Source organism: Miscanthus floridulus, chromosome 17, assembly GCF_019320115.1.
Source record: "Miscanthus floridulus cultivar M001 chromosome 17, ASM1932011v1, whole genome shotgun sequence".
NCBI lineage: Eukaryota > Viridiplantae > Streptophyta > Magnoliopsida > Poales > Poaceae > Miscanthus > Miscanthus floridulus.
This window is the reverse complement of record NC_089596.1, coordinates 55,724,965-55,745,084: the sequence shown is the minus strand read 5'-3', so window position 1 is coordinate 55,745,084 and position 20,120 is coordinate 55,724,965. Positions and strand designations below refer to the sequence as shown.

General features: G+C 48.4%; 1 protein-coding gene across 1 annotated transcript; it reads left to right on the top strand.

Annotated features, from left to right (window-relative positions):
* The first annotated feature begins 995 nt into the window (after window positions 1–995).
* On the top strand, window positions 996–19,887 carry LOC136517824 (TOM1-like protein 6). The gene is made up of 9 exons (XM_066511469.1): window positions 996–1,327; window positions 2,528–2,606; window positions 2,687–2,785; window positions 7,105–7,218; window positions 15,168–15,337; window positions 15,426–15,507; window positions 16,025–16,110; window positions 18,580–18,843; window positions 18,932–19,887. Exons 1-9 carry the CDS (start codon window positions 1,227–1,229, stop codon window positions 19,689–19,691), a joined length of 1,755 nt encoding a protein of 584 aa, XP_066367566.1. The 5' UTR covers window positions 996–1,226; the 3' UTR covers window positions 19,692–19,887.
* Window positions 19,888–20,120: the final 233 nt, after the last annotated feature.

Here is a 20,120-nt window from a genome sequence, read left to right as displayed (position 1 = left end):
TTACGTAGTCATTTCATTTCAATAAAAAATGTTCCCTGTATGTTTCATCCTCGAATAGTTTCACCATATCTTGTGCGCATTGTAAAGTACTAGTCTTGTACTCATTTTTAGCTAGGAAGGAATTCTGAATAGAGAATCATGATATCTAGAGATCTAATTAATTAAGTTGTTATGACATTCTTTTCCAAATCTCTATTTTTCTATCACTAAACAAAAATATAAGAGGTTCTTGGAATTATTTCTAATTATTCAGGGCTAGTTTGGAATAGCTCCGCTCCTAAGCCTGTTTGGTTGCTTGCCCACCCAAGCTTGCCTAGCCAGGAAACAATCTAGGCCATCTGTTTTGATTGCCTAGTGGCTAAGATCTGTTGCCTGGTCGCCAGACCATCCAAGCAGTTCTTCCTAGGAAGAGAAAGAAAACACGACGGAGAAAGAGATGGAAAATAAAAAAGTAATATGTTGTGTAACTAATGGTAGTGGTGGGTAATTTTTTTCAATTCCACCAAACTCTGCTTTGTGGAGCACCCTTGAGGAGCTCCACCAAAATGTTGAATCTGGCCTTCGGATCCACCATTTTGGTGTATGCAGATTTTGTGGATCTTGACATTTTGGAAAATTTCTGGTGGAGTGGAGCTCTTTTTGTTGAATCTATTACTGATGAATCTCTACCAAACAGGCTCTTAAAATATAATTAGATATTATGGAAGCTGACAAGAATCACTTCTTTAATTACACCACGAGTTAGGAGTTAAAAAACCTTCTCTCCACCTCTTGCCACCTTCAAACGCCACTAAAGTTATATCACTTTAGAATCGATTTTCAACCGGTCTCTACCTTGCTCTTCCACCTGTGTATCAGGGAGTCAAGAAGTAAAGAGAATCACAAAGAGAAGTTCTACTAAATTGGTCCTCAGTGATTCCATTGGCTGCTGGCCGCCTTCTTTCGCTTCGCTTTCATCCAGGTGTGTGTGCACGCATCGCACGGGCGGCCGTATGCGTTGCGTTGCGTTGCGTGGCCGCCCCCTAATAATGGCCGCCCGTTTTTGTTGTTTACCGCCCGCCACCACCCGAGTGATCTATCCCCTCCATCGGACTCTCCACTCCCACCGACCCACGAATACCGCCGCCCCCGGCCCTTTCCGCGTTTCCTTCTCATCCTCCTTTCACCGCCACCGTTGCCGTCGGTGACCTGCAGGAGGCGCGAGAGGTCGATCGAACAGCACAGCCATGGCGGCGGTTATGGTGGACAAGGCCACCAACGAGCTGCTGCTGGGTCCCGACTGGACCCTCAACATCGATATCTGCGATTCCGTCAACTCCGATCACGGGTACGTCTTTCTGTCTCCGTCGTCTTTTTTCTTCTGGGAGGTCTGTTTTGAATTCTCGGTTCCTGTGCCACCGCAATAATGGCGAACGGTTCGTGTTCTTGGCACGATTCCTTTGATCAGTATTCAGCAATAATAGGAAAACTATTCTTGCTGCTCTGTTCTAGTATTCAGTAATGGCGAACGGTTATTAATGCAAACTGCAAAGATAGATTCTTTCCAGATTCGACAATTGTCTCCTATCTTCTCTCTTCGTATCAGCAACCTCTAAAACGCAATATGCCATAATATATATGCCATTTTTCTCTGAATCGCCTTCGCACTAGAGGATAAGACCGAACCTTTTTATGTGAACAAAGTATGCTGGGAGGATGACATTTCCCAGACTTCATCGTGGTCTGAAATTTAGTATTTGCTTTCATGATTACTCGTATCTTTTTTTTCTTTGAAACAAATGTTGGGATGCAACGAAGTAACCAATCGAGTTAGCGAAGGCTGCCTTTTTTCCAATCAAGTATCCAGATGCCGCGAGAAACTTAGGAATCCACTCTCGTGACTACACAGTTTGTTCTGTTTGTATACTACACAGTATTTCCCTGTACTGCGCCTAAGAAAATCTTGTTTAGAGTAGTATGCTACAATAGAATGTACCATGGATTGATGCCACATAACATTCTTTTCCTTAGCATAATACTGCTGTAAAAGTCTGAACTGCACCATGATCCTCTTGATTTCCCCCTTTGTTGTCATTCTAAATTATCATCACTACTTTTCGAAGAAAGGAACTATATATGTTTTAAGATGAAAAGGGCTTTGATGCTATCTTGAATATCATACATTGACTTCTAAGTTCACGCAACTAACAAAATTAAGCAATTTGACGAAATAGTTTGCTGTGAAGTATAGGTCAAATAGCTAACGCGTTTTAGCAGGAACAAGATATGGAATGGATCAAACAAAAAGTACGTCATCTGAATATTTTTCCTTTGAAGAATTACTTTAAATCCAAACAGCAATGAAGGGGGTTGTGAGGATGTGCACCCACAAAACCCACCATTTGAGGTAGCCTCATTTGCAAAATTAAAATTTCTCTGAAATGTGAGGATCTGTAAGGGATAGGGCATGGCAAAGTTGTGCATGTAGTTTCTTCTTATATGTTTCCTAACAGAGAAAATCACTAAGCAAACAGTATACTAATTTCAGGCAAGGAAAAGAGGTGATTAAAGCTTTGAAAAAACGTATTCAGCACAAGAATGCAAATGTTCAGTTTCTTGCTTTGACGGTATGCTTCTAAGCTTAAAGAACTTTTTAATCTTTTTTGTTTGTTTTTATGTGAGTGAATCCTCTGAGATTTCTTTACAGCTATTAGAGACTCTAATAAAGAACTGTGGGGATCATGTACATTTTCAAGTTGTAGAGCTCAATATACTGGAGGAAATGATGAAGATTGTGAAGAAAAAGGTCACTTTTCTCAATTTCCTTATAACCATTTTAGGCTTTTAGTTACGTATACTATATACATTGTAGTTTGTTGGCTTGTGACTCTGAAGCAGAACTCTCTCCCTGCTTTTAGCTCTTCGCTCACTTGTATAGCTCTCCTCTTTTTATTGCGGACATAAGGGCCTTATCTTTACATTGTGTTTTTCCTTTTAAAAAAAACGCACCAATTTAATCAGTGAGTGGCAACTTTTGAAAAATATTCTGCTGTTTCGACATGTGGCATGAAGCTGCAAATTAAGCAATTTGACTCTTATGTGGCATCAAACTGAACAATATCCTTCTGTTTTGCAAAATATGTGGCTGAGTGGCTCCATACCATTCCAGGTCTATTTTGATTTTATGCTAAACAGACCTGTAGGACTCTGCCATAAACAATTAATATAATGTTCAGAAAAATGTATGCCTTCATAATAGTGGAAATGACTATTACAATCTGTACACAGGTTGGTGCAGTATTGAAAAGAGGGTGAACGATTGGGGTTTGATATTTCATTTTATATTTATAAAAGCCACATAAAATTTTGTGTGATGGACCTAGCTCGGGGGGGGGGGGGGGGGGGGCGTAAGGAGAGAGGGAGATGAGATACAAATGGTTACAAGACCCCTATTTTTATAGTCTCTAGGGGACTTGACTCCCGAGCAAACTAGAGGAGTCCTTATAGATTTGGACTCTCATCCTGACGAACCAATCTTATTTTCTAAACAAACTCTATTTCTATATATTATCAATCTTATCCAAATCTGTTCTAATTCTGATCTAATCCGAACTCTTTCGGGTGGCAGGGGTTGGAGGGGCTGTTGCGCCCCCTCCCCCTTGGCCGCGTGCGCACCTGGTGGCGCCTAGGTTGAGGCCGTGGCCAGCCAGGGCCCGGTGCTGGGCCTCACTTGGCTCATCACGGTGGCCCATACTTAGGCCCATGACATCTCCCCTCTTCTCCACTCAACACGTCCTCGCACTGAATCATGGTCCAGCTGTTGACTTCGTCTTGGGGGAGAGCTCCTCCATTGGGTACCGCCTCAATCCAGACGATGAGACGACCCAGTACAATGCCCGCACGGATCATGTTGTCGTGTGTGAGGTCGACGACAAAACTCAGAAGTAGTATTAGCAGTTGCCGATGTAGCCGAACATGTAGTAGTTGTGCATTCCCGTAGCAGATGTGGCACATGCGCGTCTCGAGTGGCGGCGAGGATCTGACGATGTATGCCGGCGTCGATGGTGAACATCTGCATGGCCATTGGAGGCCTCTCAAAGTGGTGTACTTGGTTGTCGATGCTAGGGAGGATGATGCCCGTGACATGTCGGTAGATTGTCGATGTGATCCTTGTTGGCTTCATCATCGTGAGGTGGAGCATGTCGCTGAACATAAGTTGTCCGACATTATATTAATTGCGACGGCGAGAAGTATTGGTGCTTCGAGTCGTGGTTCATGCCGATGTAGATGTTCCCAACGAAGAAGAGCTGGCAGTTGGAGCCGTTGAAGAAGATGACCGTTGTTGAGACACTCACGAGGAAGGTGTAGGTGACCGCCCCAGTCGTCGGTGGAGTTATGGAAACACACCACAAGTAGTTGTAGGTTCGTCATTCACCCAACGACGAGGAGTGTCTCTAGCTAGTCCGACAATAGTGGTGATGCTAGCAGGAGGTAGAAGCACCCATTGAAGAAGAGGAGCCCTTGGTCAAGGGACCAGGCTGGTGCAGCTGTGCCACCTATGATGGTGGTGGCGATGGCGTGTAGCTCAGGCACATCCAGAACTGCCTGATGGACGTGATCGAAGATGGCAGTGGGGCCACAGACGTCATGCGGCTCTAGTTGTAGCACGAATGCTGTGGTGGTGAAGGCGACCGCGACATGGGCACCTGTTGTAGGGGCGCCGGCATGATCGGTGTCGGGGCGAGAAGGGCGAGCACGTTCTGTGGTACTCAAAAGGTTGGGGTCGGTAGCGAAGATGACAGTGTGTTCGCCCCATTGGAACTACATCTCCATGGAGGCGAAGTTTCAGAGGACGTTGCTAAGGTCGGTCATCCATGGCGTGCCGAGGATGATGGCAATGTCGACGTCGATGTCCACCAGAAGGGCGTCGATCTGGAACGTCTCAAAGTCGATGCGTAGCGGCACGTTGAAGCAAGCTCCTCGGCAGGCAATCTCATTGCCGCTGCCGACGAGGATCGTGGTGTTGATGCGCCGCTCCATGAGACCCCGCCAACTGGGCGATGTTTACGTTAAGGATGTTGTGTGTGGCACCCGTGTCGACAAGGATGTGCACGCCTTGCCCGAGTACGATGCCTACCAAGAACATGGTGCGCCAACCACGCACACCTGAGCTCTGGGTGCCAATCATCATCATGAGGTCGAGGTCGATGTCATTGATGAGCGTGATGTCACACAGGTGCTTGCACTTGTGGCCTCGGGTGAGCTGCTCGTCGTAGTTGTAGCACAATCCCATATGGCGTCGCTCCCTCGTCTCATCAGCGGTGAGGCGCTTGAAGGTACGAGGCAGGGCAGCTGGCGATGTAGTCGATGATGAGGCCAGTGTAGTTGATGTAGCGGTTGTCGAGGACCGCTCCTTTGGAGGTAGGGGAGGACGAGCTGCATAGCGGTACCAGTGCTGTAGATTTGTTAGTGACGGCGATGACAGCTGCACGCGGCTCATATGCTCGCGCCAAGGACATGGCCATCTCCATGTCCTTCGGGTTCTGGAGCTCGATGTTGGTCTCTAGGGGGCACAAGGAAACCGGCGGTGTAGATGTTGATCCATTGTTGCTCGTCGAGGGTCCCGTCACGTACCACATGTGCCACGAAGCACTGCGTGTAGTCACAGACGGTGTCAGTCTTCCGCAGGGACGCCAGCTTGTCCAGCAGGTTACCTCGAGTCGGTGGGCCGAAGCGCTCATTGACGCAACGAGCGAAGTACGCCCAGTCAGTCACCATCTTGTACTGCGTCAAATGCATCTACCATTGTTGTGCTCCACCTGTTAGATGAAAAGAGGCATACTAGACTTTCTTGTTGTCGGGTGTTTTCTGGCCTCTGAAGAATTTCTCGCAGCGGTTAAGCCATGGTAAAGGTTCCTCCTTGCCGTCATATGTGGGGAACGACAGCTTGTGGTAGCGCGGTTGGAAGACCGGGAAGGACCCTGCTGCAGACGGGTGCGGGTACGACAGAACCGTAGGCGCCTTGGGTGGCTTCTCTCTCCTCTGGCTCAGGCGTGGTGATGAACAAATTGTTCATCACTTGCTCCATGATCTAGGGGATGCCCGACGACTTGGAGCCTTCCATCTTCTCCTTGAGGAAGGCATGCCCGGCGATCTCCATGGCTCGCTTGGTCTCGACCTTGAGGTCCTTGTTGGTGGCCTCGCGTTCCAGCTTTGCCCTGGCTGCGGCTGCAGCGTCGGCATCATCCTTGGAGCCTCCTTGCTTCGTGTTGCTCAAGCGAGCGTCGACATTTATGAGGTGCTCCTACACCTTGTCCATGCGCTTGGTGGGGTCGGTACTGAAGGCCTCGAGCCACGCCTTCATCTCTGTTGACATGGTGGTGTTGTCGATCATGGATGCGATCTGCCTCTGGATACCAGGAGTGATGGGCCTAGCTATGTGGGGTGCGGCTGTAGTAGATGGCACAGAGGGAGGGGCGATGGCTAGGGCAGGCGCAGGGAGAGGGGAGAAAGTGCAGGGAGAGAGGGAGAGGGACAGAGGGGAGAGCAACTTCTCATTTCTTGCTTAAGATCCAAATGGTTACATGACCCCCATATTTATAGTCACTAGGGGACTTGACTCTCAAGCACACTAGAGGAGAAGTCCTTAGATTCGGACTCTCTTGTCCTGACAAACTAATCTTATTTCCTAAACAAACTCTTTTTATTTATTCTCAATCTTATCCAAATCTATTCGAATTCTCATCTAATCTGGACTCTTCCGGGTGGGACGGGGCTAGAGGGGCTGTTGCGCCCCCCTGGCCGCGTGCGTGCCTGACGGTGCCTAGGTTGAGGCCGCGGCCTGCTAGGGCCCAGCGCTGGGCCTCGCTTGGCCCGTCACGGCAGCCCATACTTAGGCCCGTGACATTTTGAAATTCCAGTTTTTGAAGAGATAATTTTTGACTTCACATTAAGGCTTTATCCTTTATCTTATTTTAGCTATGATATCTATTTCTCTGATCTTTGTTCATGCAGAGAATTTGCTGTATATACTCACTATGAGTTTCTGACATTATATTTCAATAACCATATGTAGCATAAATAAGAGATCCTTTACATTCTCATTAAGTTTTAATGCTGTCACAGGCGGATATGCAAGTGAGGGATAAGATCCTGATGCTCCTGGACTCTTGGCAAGAAGCGTTTGGAGGGCCTGGTGGAAAGCACCCACATTATTACTGGGCATATGCTGAATTGAAGGTGTGTTTCATGTTTCTTGCACTTCAGATAGCTAGATTACACAGAAGACATTTTACTTTTGGGTCAATAGAATGAAAGGCCAGACCAGAGACACCGGTCAGGCTATTGGTTCACTGGTCCAACTATTGGTTTACCCATCAAATTAGTGGTTTTACATTATTTTTCAATATAATATTTATTTCTCATGGCCTTTTATGATAATATCCATGTTTCCTATCATATATGTAATAAGATATGTTCAAACATATCTATGGTGTGACATAACACAACATTACTACAACAGGCTATTGTTCAACATTCCAAACTAACATCCAAACATCGAATTCACTAGTTTGATACAAAACCATTAGGGCTACTGATTCTCGATTTTTCCATGTTCAACAAGTGAACCATTCCGAATTTCTATCTTTTTTCTCGAACATGCAGGAGAGGTGCATATTTCATTAAGAAGAGAGAAATATACAAGGAGGGGAAAGGAGTAAGGATTCTTAATAACCCAACCCACACACACTTTTTTAATTCAGGAAACAACCTGTGACTAGAGAGTGTTGGAAATAAAGATATGTATGGTTAGAGATAATTGGAGATGGAAACAAACTCTAGAGATAAAGATAGAATCCTAGAGATAGAATAGGATTAGGCCTAGTACAACTTGATTTGTACTCATAGTCTATCCACCATATGTACCTATAAATATCCCCTGAGGGTCAATGCAATTAACATCAGATCAACAACAGATCATTAGGGTTTTCCACTATACCCAATTATTTTCCACACAGAGAGGTGACAAGAATGACTCCCCTCTCCCCATGGATCTACCTAAGCAATGATTCCACTTTCTGCAAGACTGTTTGAGTGTTTATGTGCTTTCAACTCTAATTGTAGTTTTACCTATATATTTTTTCAATTTAGTGTCTATAGCGTCTTTGAAGACACAATCACTCCATTGTTCTTACTACGATGCTAAACCGTAGACAAGCCGTACTGGATCTCCCGACGATTCGCGAATCAATGCCCTAGCTGGATACCCCGAAAACACACGCCCCGCTTGTACCCCAGGCAAAAGCAGGACCAACCCATCACTCTCCTGCCTTGGGTGTCCAGGTCCCCGTCCAAACTGTGACTCCAAGCCCCCGCCGCTGAGTCCCAAACTCAGTGCAGTGCAAGGACCTCCTCCACCAAAATAGAACCCTAACAGTCGGTTCGGAAAGAGCCGGATCCGCGACCAAAGAGCAACAAGTCTTCCAAGCGCCCATACACAAGTATGTGCTCGGGATAATAAGTCTGTGACCTGCCTAGAGTCATATGCAACGATCGGTCCTTAACCGACCAGACAGGGAAAACAGTGTAACCAAACTATGCCCCGTGTCCACGGCGACACAACCTCTTACACCCATCAATACCCAAATCATATCCCTGCCCGGTCACCATTTTTTCCTTCCACCATTTTATATATTCCAAGTAATAATCATATAGTAACATATTTTCTATATCTCGTGAGTGACAGACAATCACTCAACTTTTACCGGAGTCCTGTAGCATAGTATTCTACACGATCCTGTCATACTAGTAAGACTCATAGGATAAAGATATATATGTAAGTGGGTTTCATTCAACTCCTTAAAACTTAATACACAAATATAATTTAAACTGCAGAAAAGTAGAGGTTATGCACCGGGGCTTGCCTGGGTAAGATATATATTAAAAAGTTAGTGTCTGCATCTTCAGATCATCCACCATCAACGGAATATAAAGCTCATTGCATCATCTCCCGGAGAGAATACCAATTCACCACCTTCGGATTCCCAATCATCCTTCGATCGATCCGTTGATCCATCATCGTACCTATATGATATGCATGCGATGTAATGCAAAGATGTAATTAATCAACTGCAATCGTGACTCGTAAAATACGACGTACGCCTCTCGAGTTAACGGGCTAATTCTAACGATGACCGTACTTAAGCTACATGTTCATGTCGTCGAATAAGACGTTATCTCCCAACAATTATTTTAGTTATATAAACCCAAGGTGTTTCTTTATTTTATCCTATCGATTTAACCATTATTCAAAATAGGGCATCATTATATATCTAGCAAGCTAATTATTCTGGAGCTACAAAAATTATAGCGAGCAGCTAATATTGCTACGAACCTACTGTAAAGATTTCAGACCAAACACTATTACCAATTTACCACGGAAATTCATACAAGTTCTCCTTTTAACAATATTAAGCATTTTAAAATAATTAGAGCAACCCTAAAACATACCGAGTCTATGTGAACAAATTACACTACTAAGTAGATCATGATTTTAGGAGACTAACAAAATTGGTTTCACCATTTTTAGACTCCTATGCTATTTTATATTGCTCTTGCAACTTTACCTTTTTACACTAACTTCGAAATTGCTCTACAAGTCAAAACGGGCCGGCGCCCATCACTTGGCCCAACGGCGCACGCAGGCAGCCGCAGCCCAGGCGGACGGGCACATGACAACCCAAGCGGAGACGCAACCGGCCCAACGCGGCGGAACGGCGCGGACGGGCCACACGGACGCGCGGCCCAGACGCGAGGCGGGGCGCGCGTAGCCCAGCAAGACGGCCTCCGCGTGGGAGCAGGCCGGCCCAGGAGGGAAGACCCAGAGCGCGGGCGCGATTTTAGCACAAGAGACCTCGTCGTCTTTCTATTTCGCCTTACGACCGCTGACGCTATTTACTTCAGTCACAAGTTTTGCATTAACGACCCCGAAGTTACTCGTCTTCACATTTACTTCATCCCCGACTGCTCCTGGAACAGAGCACGGCACAGAGCTGGCCGACCAGCGGCCAAACCCGGCCAGGAGAGGCTCCACGACGACGGGACACCATCCGCGAGCGATGCAGAGCTAGCGCGGGGTCCGCGCGGCCACGCACGACCGCAACGGCCCAAGGTTAGGGCAGCGGCGTGCAGGGGTGTGCCTGCCCACATGCAGACACGAACGGCGACCAAGGCGCGCGCGTTCCGGCGATATTGCTACGAAACCGGGAGAGCGGAGGGTAGAGAAGGCACCAGGCCTCACCTAGGTCTAGCTGAAATGGTTGGTTGGTGCGGTGCAGTCACGGAGGGGGCTGGCCACGTGCGCGGTGAAGGGCGGCGGCGTTCTGAGCGTGGCGCGGCCGTGTCAGCACGTCACCGATGAAGGTCCTGACCAAGCCGAGACGAGCATCAGGTAAAGCAGGTTAAGGCGAGTTAGAAATCGCCTTCGATCGAACCGCTACCGCTGCTTTGGGCTTTACCCCCAAACCTGCTCTGTAATGGTGGCGAGCTGACCGGCGGCGACGAAAATGCCAAATTGGCTGGCAAACGCGCACCTCTGGTTCTCTATGCGGGTTGGGCGTTTAGCTAACTTCGTGACCTAGCTACTGACGCGAAGAATCGACTCGAGTTGGACCACACGTTGCGAATTTGAACGGCGCCTACCGACTGCAGCACGAAGGCGTGGTAGGGCACAGTGGGCAGCAGTGCGCGACACAGGACGTGCTTTGACCTGCTGTGGCGTGCGAGTGACAAGGCGACTGCGCGGATAGCGGAGATGGCGGCTACCCGACGGGACCACCTGGCCGTGTCCGGGAGTGGGTGGCTGAAGCAAAACGACGAACACGCGGGCAGGGCAATGACCAACCGACACGGCGGTAGCTCGACGAGACGGCCACAGCGCAGGCGCAGCGACAGCGTGCAGCAGCCGCACGATGTCGTGACGTTCGTAAACACGGCAGGTTTACGTGGCGCTGGCCGAGCACATCACGACGGGACGTGACACAGCGCGGGCACCGCGGCCCAGTGCGACCGCCCGTGCGCGCCCAGCCACTCAGCAGCAAAGTAACAACGGCGCGCAGCAAGGCAGGCAGCGCCGGTCAATCGGGGCGCAGACCTATGTCGGGCGTGTGAGCAGTGCTCGGCTGGCAACCGCTTGCGCACAGCAGGGAGCGGCCGTGGCCACGTCGGGCCCGGCGTGCAGTCGATGTCCACAGGCTGGCCAGCGGGCAAAGCACGGCAGACGGGCAACCAAGCGAGCGGGGATAGCAACGCGGCGACGGTGGCTCGGCTCGGCCAGGCGCCCAGCCGGCGGGCCAAGCTACGGCGCGGCCAGACACGGCCAAAGCGTGCTGAGACGCGTGGTGACCGCGGCCCAAAGGCCGAACGGGCGAAACCAGTGCCGTGCACGCTTTTTAAAGCGATGCCAAGGCCACCAAGCAGCGAGGTTAAGGTTCGGCCACCCTCACTAACCCAAAGTCCTGCCACCAGCTAGCTAGGGAAGCACTCAGCGCGACCAAAGAGCGTCTAGGGAGGAAGATACGAGAAGGCCAAGATGGGTTCGTCGCACAGCGCGCCGGTTCACGAACAGAGCACCGAACGTAGTTCTTCATGCGTTCTAAAGAGTTCCGAAAAGTTCTTGGGATAACCCCGCTACATTAGACCATTCTACAAACCACTCCATGCCAAAGTACTCACCATGATGCAACTAGCGATGCTAGGATATAAGGTTAGCGTCCAAGAAAATTAGCTAGAATTTAAATACTAATACGTCATTGTCTATCGTTTCCGATTTAGAAAGTTATAACTTTTAGTTTTGCCTACATCCAAGAACTACTCAACCAGCTAGTGCAATATAACTCGCCACGGGTGATACTCTTAAACCTAAGTTAAAAATTTTAAAAATCCGATAAACTCGTTTCGGTAAATCCTGTTAGGTCTAAATCGCGGTGCTAAATAAGATCGTAACACCGGGGTGTTACATTGAGGCGGCGCGTGGACTGGACATCATGGCGGGTGGAGCCAATGCCCCGCCAGAAGGCCAACATAGATCATCAAAATCCCACAGAATGGGTCCTAGTGCGCGGAGGAACGTGACACCGAGGACCATGTCGTAGGTGTCCAGCGGAATGGTGTAGCAGTCAATGGAGAAGATCTCGTCGGCCATGCGGATGCCGACGTCGTGGGCAAGGCTGCGGCAAGTGACGCGGTCTCCGTTGGCGATGATGACGCCGGCGCCCGGGCATGGTGAGAACTAGAGATCGACGTCGCGGGCGACGTCCCCGCGGATGAAGTTATGAGTCAATCCCGAGTCGAGCAAGGCGACGAATTGCTCGTTGTCGACGGTCTGACGTAGAGTTGCATCGTGTCCTTCGTGCGGATGCCTACGATGGCCACGAGGGACATCATCGGGGTCTCAGGGTCGAATGTCGCTGGGTCGGCTAGGGCATTGTCAGCCGGGTTCTCGGACTCCTCGACAATGTAGTCAGAGGCCTCGAGGTAGAAGAGGCAGGCACACTTGTGGCCTTGGACAGGGTTCATCACAATTGTAGCACAACCCCTGTTTGCGGCGCTCGGCCATCTCCGCCGGTGTGAGGCGCTTGAAGGGCCGTGGAGGAGGCGCCATGGAGGAGGAGGATGGCGACGCTTGCGCCTCACAGGCCGACGGCAGCGCGGCTCGCCCGCTGTTGGCACAACGAGGGGGCCGGGCCGGCGGCGCTGGGATGGCGAGCATCGGCGCCGCATTGCGGCATTCATAGGCGCGCGCTAGGCGCATGGCACGCTGCAAGTCCTGGGGATCGTGCAGCTCGACGTCGATGCAAATGTGATCCGGGAGGCCGCCCGTGAACAGCTGCGCCTGCTGGTACGGCATGAGACGGTCCGCGTGCGCCATGCGAGCCTGGAATGCGTCCAAGTACGCGTCAACGGACGAGGTGAACGGCAGGCACGCAAGATCCGCCAAGTGGTTGGTGGTAAGCGGCGGCCCGAATCGCTGATGACACAGCTTCTTGAATTCGTCCCACGACGGCACGCCGGTGTCGCGCTCGAGCACGTAGTACCATTGTTGGGCGGTGCCAGTGAGATGGAAAGACGCGAGCCACACCTTATCAGCCTCGCGAGTGAGCTGGGCACGGAAGAAGCGCTTGCAGCGATTGAGCCAGCCCAAGGGGTCCTCCTTGCCTTCATATGTCGGGAAGGACAGCTTGTGATAGCGTGGAACGCTGGCGGCCGCGGCTTCAGGTGGATCGTGGGGTAGGGGTGGCGGCATGTGCATCGTGGCCGAGGACAGCGGGTTGGGGATGTTAACGATGGACGAGAATGATGGAACGGGTGACGGCGAGTGGGGGAAATTGATTTGGGTGATGGGCACGGGGAGGGATGGCGGTACCGGTGGGCTGGACACGGCTGCGGAGGGTGGCACCAGATGCGTGGTCGCCGGCAGGGTTGGGAAAGCTGGCCGGGTGGTGAGCACCTCCGAGATGACGGGGCCCGAGGCCGGTAGCGGTGGAATACCGCCATACCTCGGTAGGCCGAGCGAAGGAAGTGGCGGCGCGGAGCCGAATGGCTGGCTCTCAACGGCGGCTACGCGCGTGGCGAGGTCCCCCTTCTGGCGCTGCAGCCCATAGATGGCCGCGGTGAGCGTGTTGAGGGCGTCTGTTGGCAACGCGGTGAGCGGGGGCTGCGAGACAGCGGGCGGCACGGTGGTGACTATGGCGGAGGTGGTGAACGCGGGGGCAGATGGGAACACAGGTGGCACGGCGGAGGTAGGAACTGTGGCGGCGGCAGAAGCTCCAGCACCTGACATTGATACCAGATTGTTGGAACGTGAATTGCTGCGTAGGTGATAGGAGTGGGAAGTTGAAAGGCGAGGCTTGAATGCCCGGCGGCGAACTGGCGGCGCCGTGCTCGGCGCTGAGTCTATGGCTAGGCGAACAAGCGAGAGCGAGAACTAGAATGCCAGGGAGCGAGAGAGATTAATCTCAATCTCTGGCTAACTTCATTAATTGATTAATGTTCCACACTTATACCACCAATCCTAACAAACACCAGCTAACTTAATGGGATAACAAGTCTAACAAATCAAATCGATAATATTCCTAGATAATAGGATCCTGCTAACTGACTGGGCGCACGGCGCCAGCGTCCTGCATCTGTGGTGACCGCACACCGGCACGTCTTGGTGAGGGCCACCGTTTAGCCACGGTTGGCACATCTGCGCTGGTAGACTTTCCCGGTAAAACAGATCTAAAATCTAAGATTCTACCAAAATTATATATTTTAATTTGTTCTGTTGTCAAAAAAAGAGATTTGAGCAATTATTGATTATTTTGTACCAAAGATAAATCATAGTTGTATGTAATGCTGTACCCACACCATATCTAAGAGGGGGACCCACGTGAAAATACAAAACAGAACTGTGTCCATGCACTCTCCTGCCTGGCATGCCCTGCTTAAAGCAGACTGCCATGGCCATGCTAGGGTTAGCCACTGATGGGTATCCTTAGATGAGAGGGTGAGAGCTGGGAGGGCTTTTAGTGAGTTATAGATGCCAGGCGAAAGGGTAGGGAGGGTAGTTTACTAGTTTGGTCCTTCTCCAATTTTTCAATCCATTTTCCTTTTTGTAGTTGTTTTAGTCCTACACCACTTAGTGGAACTCCAAAACAGGGGCAAACGGCTATTTGAATAAAAAAAGGTAAAAACAAAATCACAAAGTTGGAAAAGTACATGTAAAGTCACAGTTAGAGTCGAAATCTCAAAGAGTTTAAAGTAGGGATGAAAACATGATTGCCCCTTTACTTTTTGTCTTATTGGAGACCTTTCCATGTGTGGCAGGGCTGTAGTAAACATCTCTTATCTTGTTCTATGTCTTTCTTCACCATTTTGCCTTGTATTCTAATCAAAATTGTTTAAGAACAACATTTTTTTGAAGATTTAGCAAGAACCATATTGCAAAATGTTGCATGTGTTGTTTAGGTGAGAAATTTAGACAACTTGATTTTTAACATTGGAACACCACGACAAACATTTAAAGAACGTCTCTTCTGAATATCTTGAACTCATGTGTTTATTTTACTCTCTAAAGTATTCATTTAATGATATAATACTTCCAGGTGGTAGCTTATTTTTCCTGAGAATGAATATTTTACTTGCAGCGATCTGGTGTCGAATTTCCAAAGCGTTCACCTGATGCTGCACCAATATTTACTCCTCCAGTCACACGACCAGAATCTTTGCCATCATATCTTCAAGCAGGGTATGGAATGCCAGTTGATTCTTCCTCAAGGCTTGATGAGGCAATGTCATCAAATGGAGCTTCTCTGAGGTGATCTTACTTTAAAGAAGCATTATTTTGGATAGAAAGTTTGGTTCTTTTGTGCTCTGTGCTACATGACATGCTTTTGCCTATTTAGCATCTCAGACTTGGAACGAATGCTGGGGGCTGTGGAACTATTAAATGAGATGTTGAGAGCTGTCAATCCAAATGATAAAGACGTAAGAACATATATGTTTGATTATATTCTGGTATATGTAACATACTTATTGTGCTCAAAAGTTCATAGTATTTAAGTTCAAACTAAGTGATTGTTAATTTGATTGTTATTTTATCCTTGAGTACCCTAGCTTGCGTCTTTAAGGAGCCTACATTTGAGTTGGCAGATGATGATTTTGTTAGTACACAATATGTTTCTTGCTACTTTGCTAGTATGTTTCGTCTATCTATAGCTACTTAAACTAGGCTGCATGGCCTATTGCTCATTTAGCCCATCCCTCTCTATACATCTAGGAGGATGAGTTGGCTCCGTTGGTCAAGGGTGTGGATGTATGCTCAGACCAACCAGGGTCAAGTCCTCGTCGAGGCAAATTTGGTTGTCTTTTTTCTTCTAAATATAATGCCATCTAGTTCCTCCTAGGTTGGTCTAATTTTTTTTTTCTGTATACACATAAACCTTATATGAGAGAATGTGCATATTTAAAGTAGCATTTCTGACATTTTTTTTATATCACTTAGGCTGCCAATGATGAAATTATTACAGAACTTGTGGCCCAATGCCGGTCATACCAGAAAAAGATCATGAGTTCAGTAAATTTAGTAAGGTATGTGACTATGTGAATCTTTTGTTCTATGATCTTTCAGTAATGGTGCATATCACCTATCAGTTATCACTGCTATTGCTATTAAGCTGTTGGGACATGGAAGTTCTAAGGTTTAGATCTATTTTTTTTAACGTAATGCTAGGAGCTCTGCCTTTCAATTAAGAAGAAATAGAATTGACCTAATTTATGAAGGAAACTAGACCCAAAAACTTTAGTTGCACAGTTTATTAAAGGAAAATTGGCAAAAAAACCTAAACACAACAGCCGAGACAGCTAACTCTGAGCAACACCCAAAGGTGACACACAACTAACGGAGCCTACCACATGTCATCGTTGCCGAGCTTATCGCAAGGTGATAAGCAGCTCCGACTTCCCACGGCAAACATCAGCCAAAGCCCCTAACACATAACTACTCAGTCACAACAAGCCACGACTTCATAGAAAAAGAACACAATGTGTCATCGTTGTCAAGCTTTGTAGCACCCCACAACCAAAACAGCTCAACTTGACCACTACAAATCCACTCTATGAAAATCATAGACATGTCGCAAGAAAGTAGCGAAACTAGAGACAGGCTCGTTGAAACCCAAAGCTTGCAGAAGAGCAATAAACGTCCCACACGGACAAACATCCAACTAGGTGGTGCATGATCTTCTAGGTGACGCCTTTAGGAAGGAAATGATGTTGATTGCCATCATCACCTGCCTAAGAACCTAGGCAGGGTTTCCTCAGAAGAATCACATAGGATGAGCGGAGGCATATTAACGACACTTCTAAGGAAGGGAACGACACCTAAAGTGTCGCTGTCATCAGCTCCGGGTAACACCGGCCAAGCTTTGGTCCAACACACTGCACCACTCATCAGCCAATCCTTGAAGCACCGTGGTACGTGGTCAGAGACCAACGTATGCAGCCAAACGTAGCATCTTCTGCGAAGCCAAGGGTGTGTTTGGTTCGGATGGGATATGGCCATCCATGGATGAGCGGCGTTTGGTTCTTGGACGACTTGGACAGGGATATCCACCACAGGAGAATATTCTCCATAGATGCTGGATAAACTCGCCCACAAAAATGAAGTTGCTCTCCGTCTGCCACCGCACGCAGCTCGTGAGCTGAGCTCATAGAGCCGTTGCAGATGGAAAAACATGCCCACAGCAGTCGCCATGGCCAGCCATGGCTGTTGTGTCCCAATAGCACGTTGTGCAGACATGCCACCCACATGCCGATGCCGCGTCGAACGAGTCACCATCGTGCAGTTCCGCACCGCAGCCACCTTGCAGCCCACATGCCGCAATCGTGCCGCCGACGCGTCATAGTCGTCTCACTGCGATCGTGCCGTCCTCACCGCAAAATGCTCGAGGATAGAATGAGGCATCTCAACCGAGCAGCTTCGCACTCATGCGAAGTTGAAGCTGCTGGCGGTGGCCCACACAACCCACACTATTAGACATGTGTATAGTCCTGTATACGTTGTATTTGGACATATTGTACACCCAGCCCCATTGGGCTATATATGAAAGGTCACCACCCCTAAGAGGGTGTGTAGTGTTTCCCTATCTCTCTACATGGTATCATTCACAATCAGATCCTAACCTTCCGCTTCCGCTCTTTCCTCTCCCCTGCGCGATCACTGTGCCTCCCCCTCGCGGTCACGCGCCTCCCTCCTACGCGCGTGACATCCTCACGCCCGTCCACCCACCCCGGCGGCGATCTCCCTCCGAGGCGTCCCCCTCTCGATGGCCACCGCTCCCTCCCTCGGCACCAGCACCTTGATGAACCTGTTTGACCACCCCTTTGTTGATTCTAGAACACCAACCATCAAAGGAAGACTCTACCCGTTGAGGAGAGAGGTTCTGAAGCCCCACCCTTTGTAGTAGCCTAAACCAAAACTGCCATGAGAAAACAGATGCCAACAAAAGGTGATTAATTGTTTCACCTTCCTGATCACACAATGGGCAGCGAGGAGGATGTTGCAAACCTCGGCAAGCCAGCCGGTCAGCCCCAACATTTGTTATGGGCAACCAACCACGTGAAGCGACATTTACCCAGAGTCCAACCAAATGGGTTCCCAAGGGCAAAAAGAAACTGATCCTTGGAAGAAACCATCATAAGCCGACCTTGCTGAATATTCCCTGGATGGTGCAAGACGCCAATTGTTCCTATCATCCACTTCGGGCTGCAAATTCATTTGAGCAATGAGATCCCACAGATCAAGGAACTCAGCAAGGATACCAACATTCAACAGCCCCTGTAAGTCAGTGACCCACGTCAGATCGGCGAGAGCCTCCAAAACTGTCTGGCTGTTGGCTCTCCACTTGGGTACCACGGTGAAGAGACAGGGAGCAATATCAGCTATACATTGTCCATGTTGTATTATCAACTTATCTAACAGGATGGTAGTAGTAAAGATATTTTATTTTAGCCTATACTGTCAAACTAATTTTCTGTTGTTCCACTTCTGCATGGCAGGGATGAGGAATTCTTGGGCCAAGCTCTTGATTTAAATGATAAACTACAAATTCTGCTTGAGAAACATGATTCGATTGCATCAGGTTATCCTTTATCTGCTGACGTAATAGATGTTATGAGCGAAGTGCCATCAGGAATGGTTCTAAACCTAGGAGCAAATGTGCCTCCACAAGCTGCAGTTTCTACAACCATAGTACCAACCAATGTTTTGAATGACGAAGATGAACAAAATGAAGATGATGAGTTCTCTATGCTAGCTCGAAGGTTACACTGTCCTGATGCCAATCTTGACATTTGATTCTTAGTTTTGTTTTCCTTTTATCATCCAGAGCTGACTAACCTTTTTGACCAGGAACTCAAAATTTCAGTCCACAAACACCCCGAGCACCTCTTCATCAACCATCCATGATGAAATATCAAGTTCTACGGCTTCTGTTCCCACAACATCACCATCCATTGAAAGCAATGCATTGTCTCTGCATGATCCTCCAGCCCCAGTGAGGACATCTCCAGAGGAGCAGGTTATGAGTGACCTTCTTGCACTCACCATATCATCAAATCTGTCACCATCCTATACCCCGGTAATACCTGAACCAGGCTTGAATCAAGGCAGCTCACCCACAAGTGGGCATCCACGGGCTTATCATGGAAACCAAAGACATGTATCTGCAACTTATGTTGCTCCGTGGGCTCAGCCTCAAGCTCAGACCACAGGAAGTCAACAACTGACACCCACTCAAGCACAGTTATCTTATAGCTCATTTACTTACCCGCCGCCACCCTGGGCTTCACAGGACAACACCGAATCGAACCCTTTTGTAGCATCATCATCATCATCATCTCAGCACCAGTCCACTTCGAGCACTCCTATCATGCCACCGAACTTGAGGCCTCTACAGCAATCACATTCTTTTGGGGTACCACTTCGATCTGCGAGTTTGGACTCACCAATAAATGGGAACCTGAAGCAACCACTGTCTGCTGGGGCTCGCAGGCCATCTTATGTTCCTTCCAACAAGTTTTTCGATGACTTGTTTGAGAGAAATTCAGATGGTAGCCTGAAAGTAGGCAGTACAATTGGCGGTGGCACTACCAGCCCATACAAGGCATAGTGATGTCTATGGAAAATGAAGTGTAAAGATTGTCAACGTGCAAGCTTGTTCGCTCGCTTGTCCTGGCGTTTGATGTTACCAGTTGCCTGCATCTTCTTGAGGTTTCCTCTTTTCAGCTTAGACTGATTTAGTTGATGCTTCTGTGGAACTTGCTGACCTTTTCATAAATAATTTTGCCAAACCAAGCTATGTGAAAGCATCAGTCTATCTGTTAGCCAGACATCTTGAATGGCAAAAGGTGATCCTTCCTAAATCGTGTGAGAAAACGGGCTTGCTTCTATATGTACAGTTTTTAAACGGGTTTAGAGATATAAATGGTTTGTTGTCTCCAGTTAGAGTAACTCAATAATGATTCAACTTGTAGGTCAAGTTGACACGCAACTGTAATCGCCACACGACGAGCTTTTCGTCGCCTTTCTTTTTGTATGG